This window comes from Polyodon spathula, chromosome 19 (assembly GCF_017654505.1).
Source record: "Polyodon spathula isolate WHYD16114869_AA chromosome 19, ASM1765450v1, whole genome shotgun sequence".
In the NCBI taxonomy this organism is placed as follows: domain Eukaryota; kingdom Metazoa; phylum Chordata; class Actinopteri; order Acipenseriformes; family Polyodontidae; genus Polyodon; species Polyodon spathula.
The window spans coordinates 19595758-19615282 of NC_054552.1; the positions used below are offsets into that span (position 1 = coordinate 19595758).

General features: G+C 39.7%; 1 protein-coding gene across 1 annotated transcript in view; it reads left to right on the top strand.

Annotated features, from left to right (window-relative positions):
- The first annotated feature begins 1962 nt into the window (after positions 1-1962).
- LOC121294518 (leucine-rich repeat-containing protein 49-like) overlaps positions 1963-19525 on the top strand; it is a 115146-nt gene continuing 97583 nt past the window's right edge. Inside the window, exons 1-2 of the mRNA XM_041218313.1 lie at positions 1963-1982; positions 5725-5872. Coding sequence (XP_041074247.1) covers positions 1963-1982; positions 5725-5872 — 168 coding nt within the window. The remainder of the gene's footprint in view (positions 1983-5724; positions 5873-19525) is intronic.

The following is a 19525-nucleotide window of genomic DNA, read 5'->3' on the forward strand; positions in this document are numbered from 1 at the left end:
CTTCAATGACAGGAACAGCCCATCTTGTCTGCCCTGTAGGGAAATCACTGGGAAATGGTTGTAAAGCAGAAAACAAATCTAGTAAAGCATCGAAAAGCGGTATTAATGTATAGAAATGACTGAATACAATGGCTGACAGTGGATTTATACTGTATCTGGTGTTACAAGTTCAAGCAGGACTGGACATTTAATGTAATTGTTTAAACGTAGTGTTATGATAAGGAATTAAATTGGTATAGTAAGTTTTGCTCATATAAATACACAGTGCAAATTGCAAGCCCCACTCCCATGAGGGCTTACAATACAAAATAAAACAAATTAATAAAACTCAATATTATCACAGCACTCTCAATGATTGCAAAGGTAAGGAAAAAGAAAAAAAAAAAACATTTTACTCTTCTATGCTGTACAAAGTCACCAATATGCCACCCATACACACATCATGTACTTACACTTATGATGAAACTGGAAAATATGTTCTTTATAGTGATAGTGTGTTTTCTCTATTGAATTGTATTCTTTAAAAACATGTAAAGTAGTCACTTGCGTCAACTTTGTGTAGACCATTTCCTTTTAGGATTTTATAAACTTAATTTAATTTCCAATTACCAGCAGTTATGGGTAGAAAACAGCGGTATGTGAGTGTAGTGTAAGTGAGTGTAGGGCAGAAGGATCCAGGGAAGGGAGCCTGGCAGTTGGAGTGTCTGTGTACAATTGCAAGCATGCTTTGATTTAAGCTGTGAAAGTCTGTTTGGTTTTGCATTTTGAAACAATGTAAAATATATTTTTTGCTTTATTTTACTTCAAGCATTGTAAAGCAGTTCTAAGCCATATAAATTATAAAATGACAATGCAACTCTTATTTTATTAGGCACTCAGCAGCTCCCTTATGAATATTCACAGATTCACTGCTCTAAAAAGAAAGCATTGCAGAAACAGTGTTTGCTAACAGCGTGAAGTGGTCATTATAGCCTCTGAGTAATTGTCATTGTTATCTGCTAGGCAGTGTAACCTCAGTCCCCAACATGTCCCTAAGTCACTCTCACATGTCTCTTTGTTGGCGGAGTTCATTTGTTGTAATTTACCCGCTAGGCTAAATTCAGCAAATCTTTCCTTCTCACAGCTAACAGCCCCTGTAGCTTTCAGGGAATTATATAAAATATGCGTGTTTTAACTGGAATCAGTCCCCTAATTTGTTTCTAGTCTGCCATTTTCTTCAAAATTCAGACAATAAAGAATCTCCTTAGTATATCTTCCCCTTCAGAAATCCTGCATTGATAAAAAGTGTTTTGGATATGAAAAGTGGCATAATCCCCTTACCTCTGGGGCTGGGGTTCAGATCTCAAAGCTGGGAAACTCACCCCATCCCTAGGGCTAGATCTCTGATATTAGGTTTGGTAAATCACGGCAAATTATGGTAAATGCATAATATAATGGTAAAAGTGTGGGAAAAATGCAAAATTACCATGAAATTGTACTGTTATAAACTTGTATAAAGGAACATACATCAACTTTAGGGCTGGAGTTAAGCAACTCACCCCAACTCCAAGTTCTAGAAATCTCCCATAATGTTTATTGTTCCCATTCTGAACAAATTCCCTGTTATTTTAACACTGATACAAGTCAGAGTCCAGTCTAACAGACAGATGGGAGACTGAAATTCAAAGCAGTCAATTACTGGGGTGCACTGTGCCTGTACATTGAGCTGGCACCGACAGCTTTGATTGTGTGACCTGTTTGCTGAAAGCCACAGCTCTGAGTCAGTGGGGGTGGTTTTCCTTCATGACAACAGCTTCTGAAAGTTTAGACCAGGACAGGGAAAGGATTAAACACATACTTGTGCAGCCCAGCAGGAGTGGAGCATGAATGTAAGGGCCGGGGTGGGCTGTCAAAGTTAGTCTCACTGAGGGCCATGCAGATCACCTGCTGGTGTGACGCAACCTGGAACTTTGTTTAATGACCATGGCAGCTAAAGAGTTGACGTAGTACCTGGAAGAGATGCAGTTTTCAGTTACAATAATCATATATTTAATCCAGTTTCTGCTCTGTGGGGGTGGATTATTTTTTAAACTGTTTACTTGAAAGTGTGAGGGAAAGACAAAATCACATGAAGAACAATGCACTTACTTATGTGACAGCTATCATTCATATTGTCAGAAGAGGAAAAACTAAATCCCATGCAGTTCTACATGGGATTCTCATGGTGTTACAGCACAGCTCAGGATGCACAACAACGTCAGAGTTTATGCTGCACAGCACAGTGAGAGATTGCAGCTTAGGGGAGAACAGTATATGTGTATTTCTTCTGTTATCAGTTATAAACTAATACAACTTCAAAAGCTGTGCATGTACAGTACTGTGCAAAAGTTTTAGGCAGGTGTGAAAAAAAGCTGTAAAGTAAGAATGCTTTAAAAAATAGACATGTTAATAGTTTATATGTATCAATTAACAAAATGCAAAGTGAGTGAACAGAAGAAAAATCTACATCAAATCAATATTTGGTGTGACCATGTGTGACAGGATAGCCGGGAGGACAGAGACTCGGAGACAATAAAACTGTAGTGAAAGCTCTGCTGCGCTGTTTTAATCAACAAAAAGTAAATCAAAAAGTCAAACAAAACACGGCTCACAGAGCCAAAAATAAAAGGTCAAACAAAAACTGTTCAGGCTGGGCAAAGTCTTCACTGAACTTTGTAACACACAACACAAAAACATTCACCCCAAAACACCTCCACCAAACAAAGTAGTTTCCCCCCTTTTTATAGCATATGGCTGGAGCCTAATTATCAATTATTCAATTAGCTCCAGCCACATTCTCACATGTATTTTGGCAGGGATAGGAAATTAACCCCATCCCTGCCAACCACCACCAAATTACCACAGCACAATATTTACAGACAGGGCCCTGCCCTGCCACAACATCCTTTGCCTTCAATATAGCATCAATTCTTCTAGGTACAGTTGCACAAAGTCAGGGATTTTGTAGGCATTGAGTCAGGTGTATGATTAAACAATTATACCAAACAGGTGCTAATGATCATCAATTCAATATGTAGGTTGACACACAATCATTAACTGAAACAGAAACAGCTGTGTAGGAGGAATAAAACTGGGTGAGGAACAGCCAAACTCAGCTAACAAGATGAGGTTGCATAAGACAGTTTACTGTCAAAAGTCATACACCATGGCAAGACTGAGCACAGCAACAAGACACAAGGTAGTTATACTGCATCAGCAAGGTCTCTCCCAGGCAGAAATTTCAAGGCAGACAGGGGTTTCCAGATGTGCTATCCAAGCTCTTTTGAAGAAGTACAAAGAAACGGGCAACATTGAGGACCATAGACGCAGTGGTTGGCCAAGGAAACTTACTGCAGCAGATGAAAGACACATCATGCTTACTTCCCCTTGCAATCGGAAGATGTCCAGCAATGCCATCAGCTCAGAATTGGCAGAAAACAGTGGGACCCTGGTACACCCATCTACTGTCCGGAGAAGTCTGGTCAGAAGTGGCCTTCGTGGAAGACTTGTGGCCAAAAAGCCATACCTCCGACGTGGACAAGGCCAAGTGACTCAACTATGCATGAAAACACAGGAACTGGGGTGCAGAAAAATGGCAGCAGGTGCTCTGGACTGATGAGTCAAAATTTGCCATATTTGGCTGTAGCAGAAGGCAGTTTGTTAGCCGAAGGGCTGGAGAGTGGTACACGAATGAATGTCTGCAGGCAACAGTGAAGCACGGTGGCGGTTCCTTGCAAGTTTGGGGCTGCATTTCTGTAAATGCAGTTGGGGATTTGGTCAGAATTAATGGTCTCCTCAATGCTGACAAGTACAGGCAGATACTTATCCATCATGCAATACCATCAGGGAGGCATCTGATTGGCCCCATATTTATTCTGCAGCATGACAACGACCCCAAACATACAGCAAAAGTCATTAAGAACTATCTTCAGTGTAAAGAAGAACAAGGAGTCCTGGAAGTGATGGTATGGCCCCCACAGAGCCCTGGTCTCAACATCATCGAGTCTGTCTGGGATTACATGAAGAGAGAGAAGCAACTGAGGCTGCCTAAATCCACAGAAGAACTATGGTTAGTTCTCTAAAATGTTTGGGCCAACCTACCTGCGCCTTCAAAAACTCTGTGCAAGTGTACCTAGAAGAATTGATGCTGTTTTGAAGGCAAAGGGTGGTCACACCAAATATGGATTTGATGTAGATTTTTCTTCTGTTCACTCACTTTGCATTTTGTTAATTGATAAATATAAACTATTAACATGTCTATTTTTGAAAGCATTCTTACTTTACAGCATTTTTTCACACCTGCCTAAAACTTGTGCACAGTACTATATATAAAGTTCTCAGTCGTAAAATAAAAACATCATTAATAAATCATTTATTTGCTAATGTCTGATGCTCTGATTTGTGAGCGTACTGTTTTGTAACACTGTGCACTTCATTTAAAAATTGCTTGGAATTTATTAAATGTTCTAAAATGTCATTTACATGTTTATATATTGCAAATGCACTTCCGGTCATCTGAAAACCACACGGTTCACAATGAATTCACAATCCCGTGATGTGAGATTACCAGTTTCTGATGTTGACTCTTACTTTACTGTTTGATTGGTCAACTATTTGCTGGTACCTCTGTTAAACCAGTTAAGAATCTCATTGAAATCACTGAAGCAGCCATGATACTCATTTCATAGATGTCTTCAATTCATATTACAACAAACCACTATCTAGAGCCTATTATTGTAAGATTAACCTATTTCATCATGACTTCGAACCATTTTTTGAAAGCAATAAAACCCTTGAATTTGTGTGTCAGTCTTTTTGTGATTAGAACATAAAAAAGGCTTGTTTGTGTTTTATATTTTTAAATGGTGGCTGTGTTTAGAGCAGTTTAGATTAATGGAATGCACCCTATTATGTTGAACTAGTTTTATTTTACTGAAGAGACATGGCAGTTTGAAGCCTGTGAGTTTAGCGAAAGCAGGTCAACTGTACACAAGCTATGTTACAAAAAAGTTGTAAAATTATTGTTTTCTAAATAGAAATGTATTTTTAAAATAGTGTGACACAAGTAGAATACCAGGTTAAACAACGTCCTATTTGTTGAAATATTACAGCATACAAGTACTCTGTAATAACAGATTGCTTTACCCCAGGCTGTCTCAAAGCAGCTGCAAAAACACAGTCAGTAAATCTAGGGTAAATGTTAAGCACAACTACAGGACCTCAACATACAACTAGCCATTAAATCAGTTTTATTTTCAAATGACACATTCATTCCTGTAACCTCAACAACCACCAGTGACATTTTGAATTAAACAGTGAGGGGGATAACACTGGAGAATAGGTTTAAAACTTTAATTACCTCTTCATTAATGGCTGGAATCAATAACTGTTTTAACCTTTTACAATATCAAGGATACAGACCACTCACTTTTTCAGACAGTGTCTATACAGCTGGTACATTGCGTATTCTATGATTACAGGTGGTGTTTTTGTAACCAGAAAGTTCCCTTTGTAGTTTTTTGTTATTGACTCTGCCTCAAAGTCTAGGAATGAGCAGGAGCTTTACAACATTTAAATCACTTTAAAACATTGGAACCCACTTTAAAGCAAAGCTTTAAAAATGTTCTGTGTGCTTAACATCGCCTCAAAGGGAACCTCTGTAGACCCAGTGTGTAACCCTGAACTCCTGTGTTTGTGTCCGCTCAGTTTTGAAGACATCGTCTGCCTCTTCGATTCCCTGTCCCTCACTGAGGTCTCCCTGGATGAGAATCCCATAGCTCAGGAGTCATGGTACAAGCAGACTGCCCTGCGCTACATGGTGCAACTACGACATCTGGACATGAAAAGAATTACGGTGAGCTCAACACTCAGTGCCGTCTCACCAGACTGATACTCCTGTAGACTTCACCGAATTACAGTGACATTATAACCTGTAGGATTAGTGGACGTACCTCACACTTCACATATTTTTCCAGTAGTCCCTTGCAAATGCAGACACCGTTATGCTATACATTCGGATATGCCTGACACAATGTATGCACCTCAATAATAAACCAATTAAGTAATAAACCAACATGAGTAAAATAGAACATATGAACTCACACTCTACAGAGTTTAACTGCAATCAAATGATTAAAAAAGAGGGAGAAGCTTTCAGAAATACTGATGGACTTCACTGGTTTGAAACGACTATAATAACATTTCTGAATTAAGCCTTTAATTGCAATGTAACATACTTTCTGTGCATTGATCCATATTTACTGTATTTTGTTGGATTCAGTTACATTTCCTGTATGATCAAATGATAATGTGTAGTATTTAATTTTAGAAGATGGTCTCATCTTCAACGTGTGACACCGGCTGGTGAAACACTGTGGGCACGTTAAGTAAGTAAGTGGCTCAGAACGAGAATTTTTCCACTCACAAGAATCACTGATAAAATCTGTTCTGCAGCGCTCTGAGCTGCTCCAAGGGAACGGAATTGAATATTCCGTTAAGTGGGTTCTTTTACCAATCTTCTCTGAGCGGCTTACTTACTTGTCGCATCCTGCAAAAAAGTAAAAAAGAATTGCTGTAATTTTGGGTTTACATTTTGAGACTTTTATATGATAGACTGTCCTCCTTATACAATCAGGGACACCCTACAACACAATGCATTAACATAAAAAATAAAAAATAACTATGAAAATATAATGTAAGCTTAATGAACCAGTGCATGCACATACAGAGGGTACGCATAACCGTATAATAATTGCACATTACCTGAAAGGATAAAAACATCTGAAACATCTATAGCAGTGTATGATACAAGTTTGGTGAAGATTGGTGAAAATTAAACCAGTGTTCACTATGTTGTGCGACAGACAGACCAAAATTCCCCTTTTTTTAAACGAGGACCATAAAAATAAGTTAAAAGAAGTGTTGACTGCTAAATACAAGTATGTGATGATAATCTAATTCTCATCAGTGGCTGTGTTATTAATAGTGCTTATACAGAGATGCTGGTTATAGGCACGGCATAAATGATCTCGAAACGTTTTTAGTCTATCAATTAAGGTATCAATATTAATATGTTTTATGTATGAACAGTGCAACTGGGAGTTGAGTACTTTCAGTACTGTCTAGTATACTGTTGGAGAGCTTGTACTGCAGATGACAATCAGTGTAACTAAGTGGTACAGTAGGGCGGCTTCAAGAAGTAAGTAAGCGTGTGTCCCACCCTGCAAGGTGAGCTAGTCCTGTCACTATGAGAGTAAGAGTTGTTCACATAATTTCTGTATTTTATTCTGTTTTTTTTTTTTCCAGTGCTGGGCAGTGCATTTATTTTTTTGTAATTTGTTTGGTTTGTGATTTGATTTGAAAAGTGGGGTTTGTACTTTTAACAGTCGGAGGCCATGTGAGTAGAGTAGAAGGCAGTAGTCAGTGTATGGCAATTTGGAAACCATAGGTACACACCCATGGAAGAGCATAGTTACTACAAGTCCAGAAAAGGAAGATTATTCCTGGAGAATAAATGAACAAATCTGATCTCTTCGTATAAGATTGTGGCAAACTATAATATGCACTTTATTATTATTGTTACAATGTTGATGGAAGTGCAAAAGAAATAAGACAGTGCCACTGGGCCCTAAACTCCTGGAATTTGGATTGTTGTATAAACCCAGTGGGATTATTTACTCCTATGGCAACTATATTTGTAGAATAGAAACAAAGTTTGTGTAACCAGTGTCTTTTGATTAGGCTCACAGAAGTACACAGTAAAATCATATTTTGTTTGGTATAAAGTTGAAAATAATTATCATAAAGGCTTATGTAAACTAAATTTAGCCAAGCTTAAATGGTTATGTGTATGTTTATCTTTTTCTAGGCCTATTTTAAAATGTAGACATGGCTAACAAAAATACGATGGACTTTTTAAAAACAGTGTAGGCCTTGTTTAAGTCTTGTTGCTCAGTCATGTGTATGCAGGGCACTAAATAGAAAAAGATGTGGAAAGCAGAAAGTTTCTACCAGACCACTGTGACAATTGGAGCAGGCAAGACTAAATTAATTCATACTATTTGCATTAACATTGGTATTTTTTAGCCATGTTGGCTTGCCTTAAAGGATGTTTAAGGAGTTTTATGAATACCAGTTACAATGTAATTGAAAGCCATTGCAGCCAGACATGCTTCAGGGATACTTCGTATCATCTACATTTTCATGATATTAAATTTCTAACTTGACTTTGCAGAAGCAGTCCTTGTGGTTTAAAAAAGAACATATCCGTAAGCAGAAACAACACTATAGGATGATCTAAAACACTTTTATGGCATTAAACTCTTGTAACATTAAACAGGCAAAACCATAAAATATTCTGGAAATGTATAATGTATCCTCTTAACTCAAATTTGCAAGTGTGTTAGTCTAAAGTTATAAGAAACTAGTGTACACTGAAGAAAACTCTAGCCAAAAGTTGTGTGTGTTTGACTTTGTTTCTTATCATTTTACCTCAGGATTCTGAAGCATTTTGAAGTTGTAGAAGATCACATTCGATGATACCCACTCAAAAAACATGATTTAAGAATGCAAGTGTTTGCGTTAAAGCTGTGTGAAAAGAGCCCAACATGTGTTGCACCAGTGGGGCAAGACCATTACCTTGCTGAGAATATCATTGTTATGCTTTGGTGGAGTTCAGGTATACTGCCGATGCTATTGTGTAATAGAGGTTGTTGTGTGTTGAAATGGCAGATATGAACTGTGCTGTGTCACGCGAGGAGTGGAGATCAAGCCTCTTTTTCTGTCCATGAGGGTAATGGTAGCTGACAGCAGTTATTGTAAAAATTAAGGCGCTCATTGACAGAGAAGGGAACTGATTAGCAAACCTTGCCAGCGGTGTATCCTTTAGGAGATTAAAAACAAGAGTGTGATGAAAGAACCTTGCTGATCTAAAGGACACTACTGGGTCCTTTCAGACTGCAGCAATTTGAACCAAGCCTATATCAATAGTAATCCCCAAGGCAGGTGGACATCTCACAGTTTGAGCAACCATCGCTATATTAACCTACATAGGCAGTGTCACATTACTACAGGCAAAAGTGTAGCCATAGAGTGATATAACAACATGGTTCTGTGGTTAAAACATGAATGTTATTCTCTTTTCAGATATTATGGTGTGTTTTTTGTTTTAAGTAGATGCAAGAGGAATATCCAAGGCTTCAAAAACGCTTTAAGCGTTTCTCTGCAGTCTTGCTGTTGATTTTTTGGTTTTCCATACCCAACACAATTTCTGTATTACTGTGTTTCTTGTTAAAGCACCCCACCTGTTTCCTGTAATACTGGAAGTGAACAAGGAGAGGAAGCCAGTGCAGAACTTCATCAAATTGACTGGGTTCTGGCAGGATACATTATTTAAAAGCCAAAAGGAAATGAAAACCTGGAACATAAAAGGATCAAAAAAATAATAATGGACTTGTAAATGTGGGAGACTCAAATAACAGTATGTGGCAGGCTGGTGAGTGGATAGAGGCCCAGAGACAGACTGCAGTTCAAAATATACTTTTATAAATAGATACAAAAATAAAAAGGCACAAGGGCCAAAACAAAGGATTGAAACACAAAAAGAAAGACAAAAAGCAAAATGTACAAAATAAAGGTTTCCAGGCTGGGCAATGCCTTCACTGGATTTAGAAAATTGAAAAATCACAACCAACAAAACACCAACCTGCTTCCTCAGCTCCCTCCTCCCAAATGAGAAGCAGAGGCCTCCTTTTATGTCAGGTGGCTAAATGATAATTGATTAATTACATTAGTTGATTGCTCCCACCTGGGGCAATCAACCTGGGCAGGGAGGAGAATGTAACTCCATCCCTGCCAGAGTTTCCAAGGGCAGAACCCTGCTCTGCCACACACCTCCCCCCACGTACAAAGTACAGAGGCTACAATCGGCCAAACTCCCCCCTTCCCCCTCCCCCCAAGAGTCCAATTATGTCCCTTGGGTGGGCTGTTATGGTGGGCGGGGTTGATGTCGGAGCCCCCAAGCCTTCTTTGGTTGAGGGGGCACTGGATCTCCAAGGTAGTACGGCGACAGCGGCCCAGCTCCCTCTAGTGGCAGAGACAGTAGCAGGCAACCCCAGGCGATGAAAACGTGTCATCCCTGAGCGGAGCGGGCATGGCATCCCTGGGCGGTGCAAGGCAGGCATCCTTGGGCGGTGCAAGGCAGGCATCCTTGGGCCATAGCTCCTCCCCTCTGGGCTCTGGGAGCGGCAGCTGCTCCCTCTCTGGGCTCTGGGAGCGGCGGCTGCTCCCTCTCTGGGCTCTGGGAGCGGCGGCTGCTCCCTCTCTGGGCTCTGGGAGCGGCGGCTGGGAGCGGCGGCTCCCCTCTCTGGGCTCTGGGAGCGGCGGCTGCTCCCTCTCTGGGCTCTGGGAGCGGCGGCTGCTCCCTCTCTGGGCTCTGGGAGCGGCGGCTGCTCCCTCTCTGGGCTCTGGGAGCGGCGGCTCCTCCCTCTCTGGCTCTGGGAGCGGCATCTCCCATGTCTACCGCCAGGTAATTAACTACCATGAGGGCAATCTCTGGGAAGGACGCCGGGTGGTGTTGTTTCTCCCACTGTTCCTACCTCTCCCCATCTCGACCGCCACTGTGTGTTGATAACTATGGGGAGATCATGGACGAGGTCTGCCTCAGGGTGTATCAACCAGTCTCAGATCTCCTGGGACGGTGGTGAAGGTGGTGGTGCTGGAGGTAGTGGGGTGGCCCCTGATGCCCGGGGTGAACACTGCACCTCTTCCTGGGCCTGGTTGTAGGGGTATCCTGTCCAGTTGTGGCCGTCCTCACACTGGCCACACCAGTTTGCCGGTGGCACATCTGGGCAGGACCGCCAACGATGGTCCTCCTTCCCGCACCAGGAACACCAGGGGAAGAGGCAGGCTGGGTCCTCCAGCGGTGGCTGCAGCAGCTTACATTTCTTCAGCTGCTGCTTGTCCTGCCTTTACCGCTGTCTGCTCTTCTTTCCCATTTTTTAAAAAAAAAAAAAAAAAAAAAAAAATTATCCCAAAAATTCCCAAAAAAAAAAAAAATATATACTGCTCTGAGCCTCTAGGTGGCGCTATCCCAATCTGACGCCATATGTGGCAGGCTGGTGAGTGGATAGAGGCCCAGAGACAGACTGCAGTTCAAAAAAATATAATTTTATTATAAATAGATACAAAAATAAAAAGGCACAAGGGCCAAAACAAAGGATTGAAACACAAAAAGCAAAATGTACAAAATAAAGGTTTCCAGGCTGGGCAATGCCTTCACTGGATTTAGAAAATTGAAAAATCACAACCAATAAAACACCAACCTGCTTCCTCAGCTCCCTCCTCCCAAATGAGAAGCAGAGGCCTCCTTTTATGTCAGGTTGCTAAATGATAATTGATTAATTACATTAGTTGATTGCTCCCACCTGGGGCAATCAACCTGGGCAGGGAGGAGAATTTAACTCCATCCCTGCCAGTGTTTCCAAGGGCAGAGCCCTGCTCTGCCACACTGTATTTTAGTGCTATTCATCCACGTTATGTAAACATGTTTTTAGACCCTTTTCAGAGCCAAGCTAAAAATAGTATTTTGTATTATACCAGCATACAGTAATTTATTAGTATACTTTTTTAAAAAACAAAATACATCTCTGATTAACCTACTAAAATGTACCAGAAAAGTACTAATTTAATACATTTTTCTATTTTAACCACATATTTTGTTATCACAAATAATGCATATTGACAGTATAATACATCCTGTAGTATGTTCTAAGTACATTGTAATATCAGTATGCACTAACATAGCACCTAATGGACATGATTTTGGCTTAGTTTGTACCAGTGTAAAGTACCTGCAGTTCTTTTGTGTGTTCAATTGGTAGCAAATGTTGATTGCATTTATAGTTTGGAGGTTGTAATGTGCCTTGGTCACTTTAAGAGATGCAGCAGATCTCACTCAGCCTGTAATAATATCTTCACTATGAAGTGCTGACTGAAAACATCACAAAGGATTACATTGTCGTCCACAACAAGAGTATTCATCCCAGGTATTAGCTATTTAATTTACTGAACATAATAACTCATTAACTGCTTTCTGAATCAATCACATTCCATTTTAGACTTGTTTTTAACTCTACTTGGCCAGTTAATTTAAGTACCAGTACAGGTCAACTGTAAGATATGTTTAGTAAACAAGCGTTTTGACAAACATGTCTTCTTTAGGGTACAGTGCTAATGAATTTACTTCAAACATCTGTTGTTATAGCAATTGAAAAATCAGCGACAGATTTTGAAGTTTAAGATAAATTATTTACAAGCTACATACCAGCGATAGTCAAAGAAGTGGGTTGCATATAAATCTTATTTGATCCCAATGACATGTTGGTCAATGCAGACGCTGTTGTAGCATGGGCTTCCCTTGTAAAGTCAATGAGATTTCTCATGATTGTTGTAGACTTTCCCACACATCAATGTATGTCTAGTGGATCACATAATCTAACTATATGTTTTTGAAATAATCATTATTTTATCAATCAAAAATACAAAAATATGTATCAGTGCTTTAGCCTTCAGGAAGACAGAGTTGAGCAGCCAGCCAATTTACACATTTAATAGTGATGAGTAGAATATTTTGAATTAGTAACGTACCTTTAAGCACCCTGGTAAATAAGATCTATTTTTTCCAAAATTGAAGATGTGTAAAACATTTAGATCATGTCCCCTCTATCAACCAGTGTGATAAAAGTGCAGGAGATCAACTTTTTATTTGTTTGTAAAGATAAACAAGGTTTTAATATAAAATAGAAACTCAATTTAACTTTTAACTATCTGGTAGGAGCGTCTATATGTGTATTAAAATTCAAGTGATTGTCAAGCCAAAAACCCAGGTATTTGTAGTTGCTGACTAAATCTCTAAATCTGGGGTTCTCGTCCCCACTACAATAACCTTGTGACCCCCTTTTGGGTCAGGACCCCCAGTTTGAGAAACACTGCTGTAGGAGATCTATCAAGTTTTCTCTTTCAGTTGTTTTAGATTTAGTAAATACTATAAAACTGAAAAGCTACCATTATGAAGAAAAAGTTGATGACCATGACCTACACCATCTGTATGTGTAGAATTAGAATTAGCAATTCAATGTCTCTTCACAAACAATGTAAGTGCAACATATGACATATGAATGGGTAATCGAATAGACAGACACCACCTTATATCCTTAGAATCAGATACTATTAATAACTTAATAATAACGTTTCCTGGCAAAGCAGTTCTCCAGATGATAGCAAGGGTGACGGACATTCTCAAAAATGAAATCTACTTTTTGAACACCCTATGTAATGTATAGGGAATATTAATATTCCCTTCAATCTAAACACAGAATTCCAAATACATAAAGTGTCATGGTTTTTATTTGCTATTGTCACACTGTCTACTTGAAATACTGCCTGCATATAAATGTAGTGGTTGTTTAGCTGATTTATTCCTCTGCACTGTCAGTCTGGATCTTGTTCTCACCTTGATAATATGCTTTCTCACCACACAAGATCTTAGAGTTTTACTGAATGATATTTTGACATGAATCATCTGGTGTTATTGGAGACTTTCAGTGCAGTCATTTTTGCAGGCCCGTAAGGGACTGGCAAAGTTGATTTTGGACTGTCCAGCGGCACTTGTATTTTGACGGATGGCAAACTTTCCCTATTTAAACGTTAAGACTGTGGTGCTTCTTTTCCCCAAAAGGAAACGCTTAAGCTCAGAAAATAATACATATACTGCCAATGAAAACAAATTGCTGTGAAACAAAGAAAAATGCCCCAGGTGAAAATGCAAACCTTGCTATAACTCTTTATGTAACCTGGAGGGATTTCAAATTATTCTATTTTTCAATATTTTTTGCTTTCAGTCCTGTAAAAGGAACTGTGGCATATTTCTTAGAGCTGAGTGACGGAGGCTATGTGGCCTAGTGGCTTGAACTGAGGTACTGGGAAACAATATGGCCTAGTTGTTAGAGCTGAGAGTCTGGGAAGTAGTGTGGTCTTGGTGCTCCAAGTAGCAACCATTTTGGTCTCTACTTTTATAAAAAGCTGTAACTTTGAGTATGTAATTAAAACTGTTTTTGTGTATTTAATTAATCATGTATTTTGTAATACAGTATATAAATTGTTTACAAGTGCTATTATGGTCCCAACCACAGCCTAGTTAAATATCATATAAATACAAATATAAGTAAGCCTCAAGGGGGCAGTTTAGATTATTTATGGTCTATGAGAGTTACTGGCCTTCAGCATTTTGAAAAGTATAGTACATTAATGTAGTGAAGGATAGACAGCAGTCAGTTCTGTCTGCAGTAGTCAATCAATAATTTCCCAACCCCAGTCTGAACTCTGTATTCGCTGAAGCAGGCCTGTCACTGCTGTGTTCTGATCCCCTGCACTTTAATATTGTGATTTAGAAAATGATTGAGTGTGAAAACCAATTAGCTTCAGATCTCCCGTGATGGTGGTGAAAGCAGTGTTGGTAGGGTGGCTGCTGAGGACGGGGTTGGTAGCTGCTCCTGGTCTGGGTTGTGGGGGAATCCTGCCCAGGTGTAGCCATCCAGCTCACAGCGCCCACAACAGGACCTCCACCGGTGGTCTTCCTTCCCGCACCAGGTGCACCACGGGAACAAGCTTGCTGGGTCCTCCCACAGGACTTGGGTTGGTGGTGGCGGCTGCCGCCGTTGCTGCTGCTGCTGCTTCCTCCACTACCTCTGCTTTTTGCCCATTCTGCTCACCGATGAACAAAGAACAAAAAGACCCTTCAAAATCCAAAAACTCAAAAATAAATTCCAAAATTCCAAAAAAATATACTGCTCTGAGCCTCTAGGTGGTGCTGTCCCACTTCTGACACCAAGTTTGACAGGATGACAAAGGGCTGAGGCTCAGAGACAATGTAAAGGCAAAAAATAAAGTTCTTTATTAAACAAAAATAATCTTGGCATGCTCTCCACCAGTCTTTCACATTGATGTTGGGTGACTTTATGCCACTACTGGCACAAAAATTCAAGCAGCTCGGCTTTGTTTGATGGCTTGTGATCATGCATCTTCCTCTTGATCACATTCCAGAGGTTTTCAATGGGGTTCAGGTCTGGAGATTGGACTGGCCATGACAGGGTCTTGATCTGGTTGTCCTCCATCCACATCTTGATTGACCTGGCTGTGTGGCATGGAGCATTGTCCTGCTGGAAAAACCAATCCTCAGAGTTGGGGAACATTGTCAGAGCAGAAGGAAGCAAGTTTTCTTCCAGGACAACCTTGTACTTGACTTGATTCATGCGTCCTTCACAAAGACAAATCTGCCCGATTCAAGCCTTGCTGAAGCATCCCCAGATCATCAACGATCCTCCACCACATTTCACAGTGGGTGTGAGACACTGTGGCTTGTAGGCCTCTCCAGGTCTCCGTCTAACCATTAGACGACCAGGTGTTGGGCAAAGCTGAAAATTGGACTCATCAGAGAAGATGACTTTACTCCACTCCTCTACGGTCCAATCCTTATAGTCTTTTGCAAACCTCAGCCTGGCTCTTCTTTGCTTCTCATTGATGAAGGGCTTTTTTCTAGCTTTGCACGACTTCAGCCCTGCCCCTAGGAGCCTGTTTCGAACCGTTCTTGCCGTGCACTTCACCCCACTGCCGTTTGCCATTCTTTTTGTAGGTTACTTGATGTCATCCTACGGTTGCTGAGTGACATTCGAATGAGTTGGCGGTCATCCCGGTCAGTGGAGAGTCGTTTTCGCCCTCTGCCGGTCAGTAGCTTTGTTGTCCCCAATGTGTGCTGCTTGACCTTGTTCTTATGAACCGCCGTCTTTGAAATTTTAAGGATGGAAGCAACCCGACGCTCACTGTATCCCTCTGCCAGTAAAGCCAGAATTGAACCCTTCTTTTCCTCACTCAAAACTTTCCTTTTCAACTCTTTGGGCATGGTCAATAGTTATTTTTTGATTCCAATTACTTTTGAGGTACTACTAGCACTGTTTTGCCATCCAGCTGGTCCTATTGCAAGAGGATAGTGATGACCACAGGAGTGGTTTTTATACTTTTCCTCGTTAAATAAGATTTGGTTCAGGTGATCCCCTAATCAGTACCTCATTCAGTAGAATGAGGTGTACCTGTGTTGGAATTCAACAGACACTGGAATGGAATGGCTGCCATACATGTAGAGATGCTGATTTAAGAAACATTTGCAGTGGTCTCTTAATTTTTTCCAGAGCTATATATATATATATATATATATATATATATATATATATATATATATATATATATATATATATAAGAGTATGTGCAAAGTCCTGACACTGTTGTTTGAAATACAGGGTTGTGGTTACAATGTTACTTTATTTCTTTGTGCTTCTGCTATAGGAAAACTATGGTAAAAGTTGTCTCATACTGTGCAAGGTGAGTCATACAGGCAGGGGAGTGCCACCCTGGTTGTGTGACGTTTGCTGTGTATTCCTGAGGGAGCGTCACATTGGCTTTGGCAGAGCTCCTGTGGGTTAGTGGGGTAAGACAATTGGCAGAGACTGGTTCTCCTGACTGCTCATCTGTTGGCCAGACTGTCAGTGAGCTTCTGGGCTGGCCTTTGTCTGACAGGAGCTGGTAGCTCACCGATCTGCTATCAAGCTCCTGGGTACAAGAAGGGGATTGGCTTGGCAGTGGGACACCCTCTGACTTGGTTATTCCGAGCTGGGGAGAAAAACAGGTGCAAAATAATTGGACACTAAATAGGAAGTGCTTTGCATGTATAACCGGAACTCAATTTAAATAGAATCCAGCAAGAAAGTTTGAAATGGATTTCACCAAACACGTAACTGTACACAGGAGATCACGTGAAAGAAGTATAACTCAGAATAGTCCTTCAGTCCACTCCGATCCAAAACATACCTAGGTCCATGTTTTCCAGTTCTCCACAATGGGAACTACAATGCAGAGTAATAATCTGCAGTGAGACGCCCAAGTCAGACAGACAGACATTTCCCCGGGAGGCAGAGAACTGCAAACCTGACAGTTCTGACAAACCAATGCGTGCGTAAAGGATGCAGGCACCTTGAATATGATAAATTACACCCTTAAGGGGTTAAAAACCTTTTGTTTTGTATTATGCCTCATACAGTATAACTATCTCATGTTAATCACACCCCTGTTGTGTCTTAATCCAACAGGACAATACAGTAGGTGCCAGAAAATAACAAACAAAGTATTCTAAGTCTGGTTTGCCAGCAAACATTGAATACTTGTTTGACCAGCCAATTTACTAGCAATTATTGTAGTACAGTAGTCTCTGGTTAAGAGAACACCACTCAGGAAGCAAGCGAGAGTTCTTATAGCCAAAGTTTTCTAGAAGACAGAGTTAGCCACCAGATGCAATATGAATCAATAGATTCATAAATATATTACTTGTCATGATGCACATGGATCAACATATGAAATGAACTGAATAAGTAAACAAAAAGCAATAGGCAAGTGTATGTTAATAAACTATAATCATAAAGTAGCAGATAAACTAATGTTAATAAACTAACTCTCAAACTAAATTAACACAGCACCCCTACAATGATTAAAAAAAAATAAATGCAGCAGCAATATGCAAGAAATGCCCATTATTTAAGAGAATGGTGAAGAACTCACCAGAACGGCAAACACAAAATTGCTCAGCAACTTGTGTCTTATTCAGGTTTTTTTCAATCGCTCCAGCAATTTCCAACTGTATCAAGAGAAACAGTGGTACATTTTGCCATTTGTTTAGTGCCATTTCATAGCGATGAGGTGCACACTTGTGGAAATCTGAATACAAAACTATTTCATGATATGATGGCGGTTCTTGAAAGATTTAATAAACCAGTCAGTGTGCCTCAAGACACCCGCGATGACAAGTCGGTTTTGAAAAGACTGAATAAACCATTTTAAGTTTGGTGATGATGAGTTATCAGGTTACAAAACAGTACTATATCTGTTGTGAATGAATCTGCTTTAGGTGGAGAATTTACAATGGGAAAAATCTGTTTGTTCCCTTAGGTGAAGTGTTCCTTTAGCAGGTATTTCTATATGTGGAGACTACTGTGTATTAAAATTATGGATTTAATTAACATTAATATGTTATTATTTTGTTATCATCTACTTGGAATGTAAAAATGACCTCTGGGATAGTTTGGCAATAAGTTCTAGAACATAGCAGCAGATTTTAAGAATTTACAAATTAAACTGTATGCGTAAGCAATGACTCATACATCTTAACAAAGAACAGCAGGCCCTAAATGTTTTTACAATTACCAGACTTTGATTTTGTTCGAGCTAAAGCCAGGCAGATCTAAGGAGAAATGGAGAAGGAGCGCAAGGAGATGCCTGCAATATGCAGGCATTTGGCTCAGGTGTGTGGAAGCAAGGTTACATTTGAGGAGAAAGCATGTTTTCCATCAAGTAGTAAGGATACAATTGTTTGCAGTGTAACAGCTGTTCGCCATCTTCTCTCTTCCTGGTGATTTCATTATTGGATGGTCCACTAAAAATGTAGCACATAGTGTAAATGCCCACTGACTTTCTGATGCATACCCTGAACATTACAAATCAGAGAATTTTATATTTTGCATGGAGCTTAAGCATAGTCCATTTGTTACAACCTCAAATGTGCATTTTTTAAAGAAATACATACTTCTGTATAATATACATGTACTGTATTTTTATTTTAAAACCTGGTATCTTCTAATACACTAGATTTAAGCAATCTTAATTTGCAAGCCATGCTTTCAATAGCCATTAGTCATTTCACCTGGTGCGTGAAATTGTCCAAACCCCTTCAGCAGCTTCTTGTCATTGACCACCCAGCTACTTCCTCTATTGCCTGACATGTTTTCAGCTAGTAGCAAGCTTTGACCCAGAAAAAGACTTTTGAGGTCTTGAAAAGTAGTGCTATCATAACTTAGTTAACATAATTAATAGTATCAAATATTTTATCACTATGTTCTTAATTACAAATCACTTTGACATAGAAGACACAACTGGAGCTAAACAACTTAAGAAGTGCAAGTGTAACAGATTTCCAGAAAGCATGGCATAGAAACTGGGAATCCTTAAGCTAAGATTTGTAATAATACATACTTAAATGCTATAACATGCATTTCTTTAAAACTTTAAGACCTATGCATTTAATTGAAGTGCAAAACAGGTAAGGTTTATGCAATAATTTTGTTTGCCACTTTAACAAAAGAAAGTGTCAGTTTCAAGATCCTGTTAGACCAGTGGGATAATGGAAAAGACAAATCAATTAAAAATAAAAAAACTGAAAAGTCTTCATTAGAGAAGTATTCACCCCCTTTGCTATGACAATCCTAAATAAGCTGAGGTGCAACCAATTATCTTCAGAATTAACACAATTAATTAAATGGAGTCCATCTGTGTACAATAAAAGTGGTTCACATGATTTCAGATTCAATACACCTGTCTCTGTAAGGTCCCACATTTGGGTAGTGCATTCAAA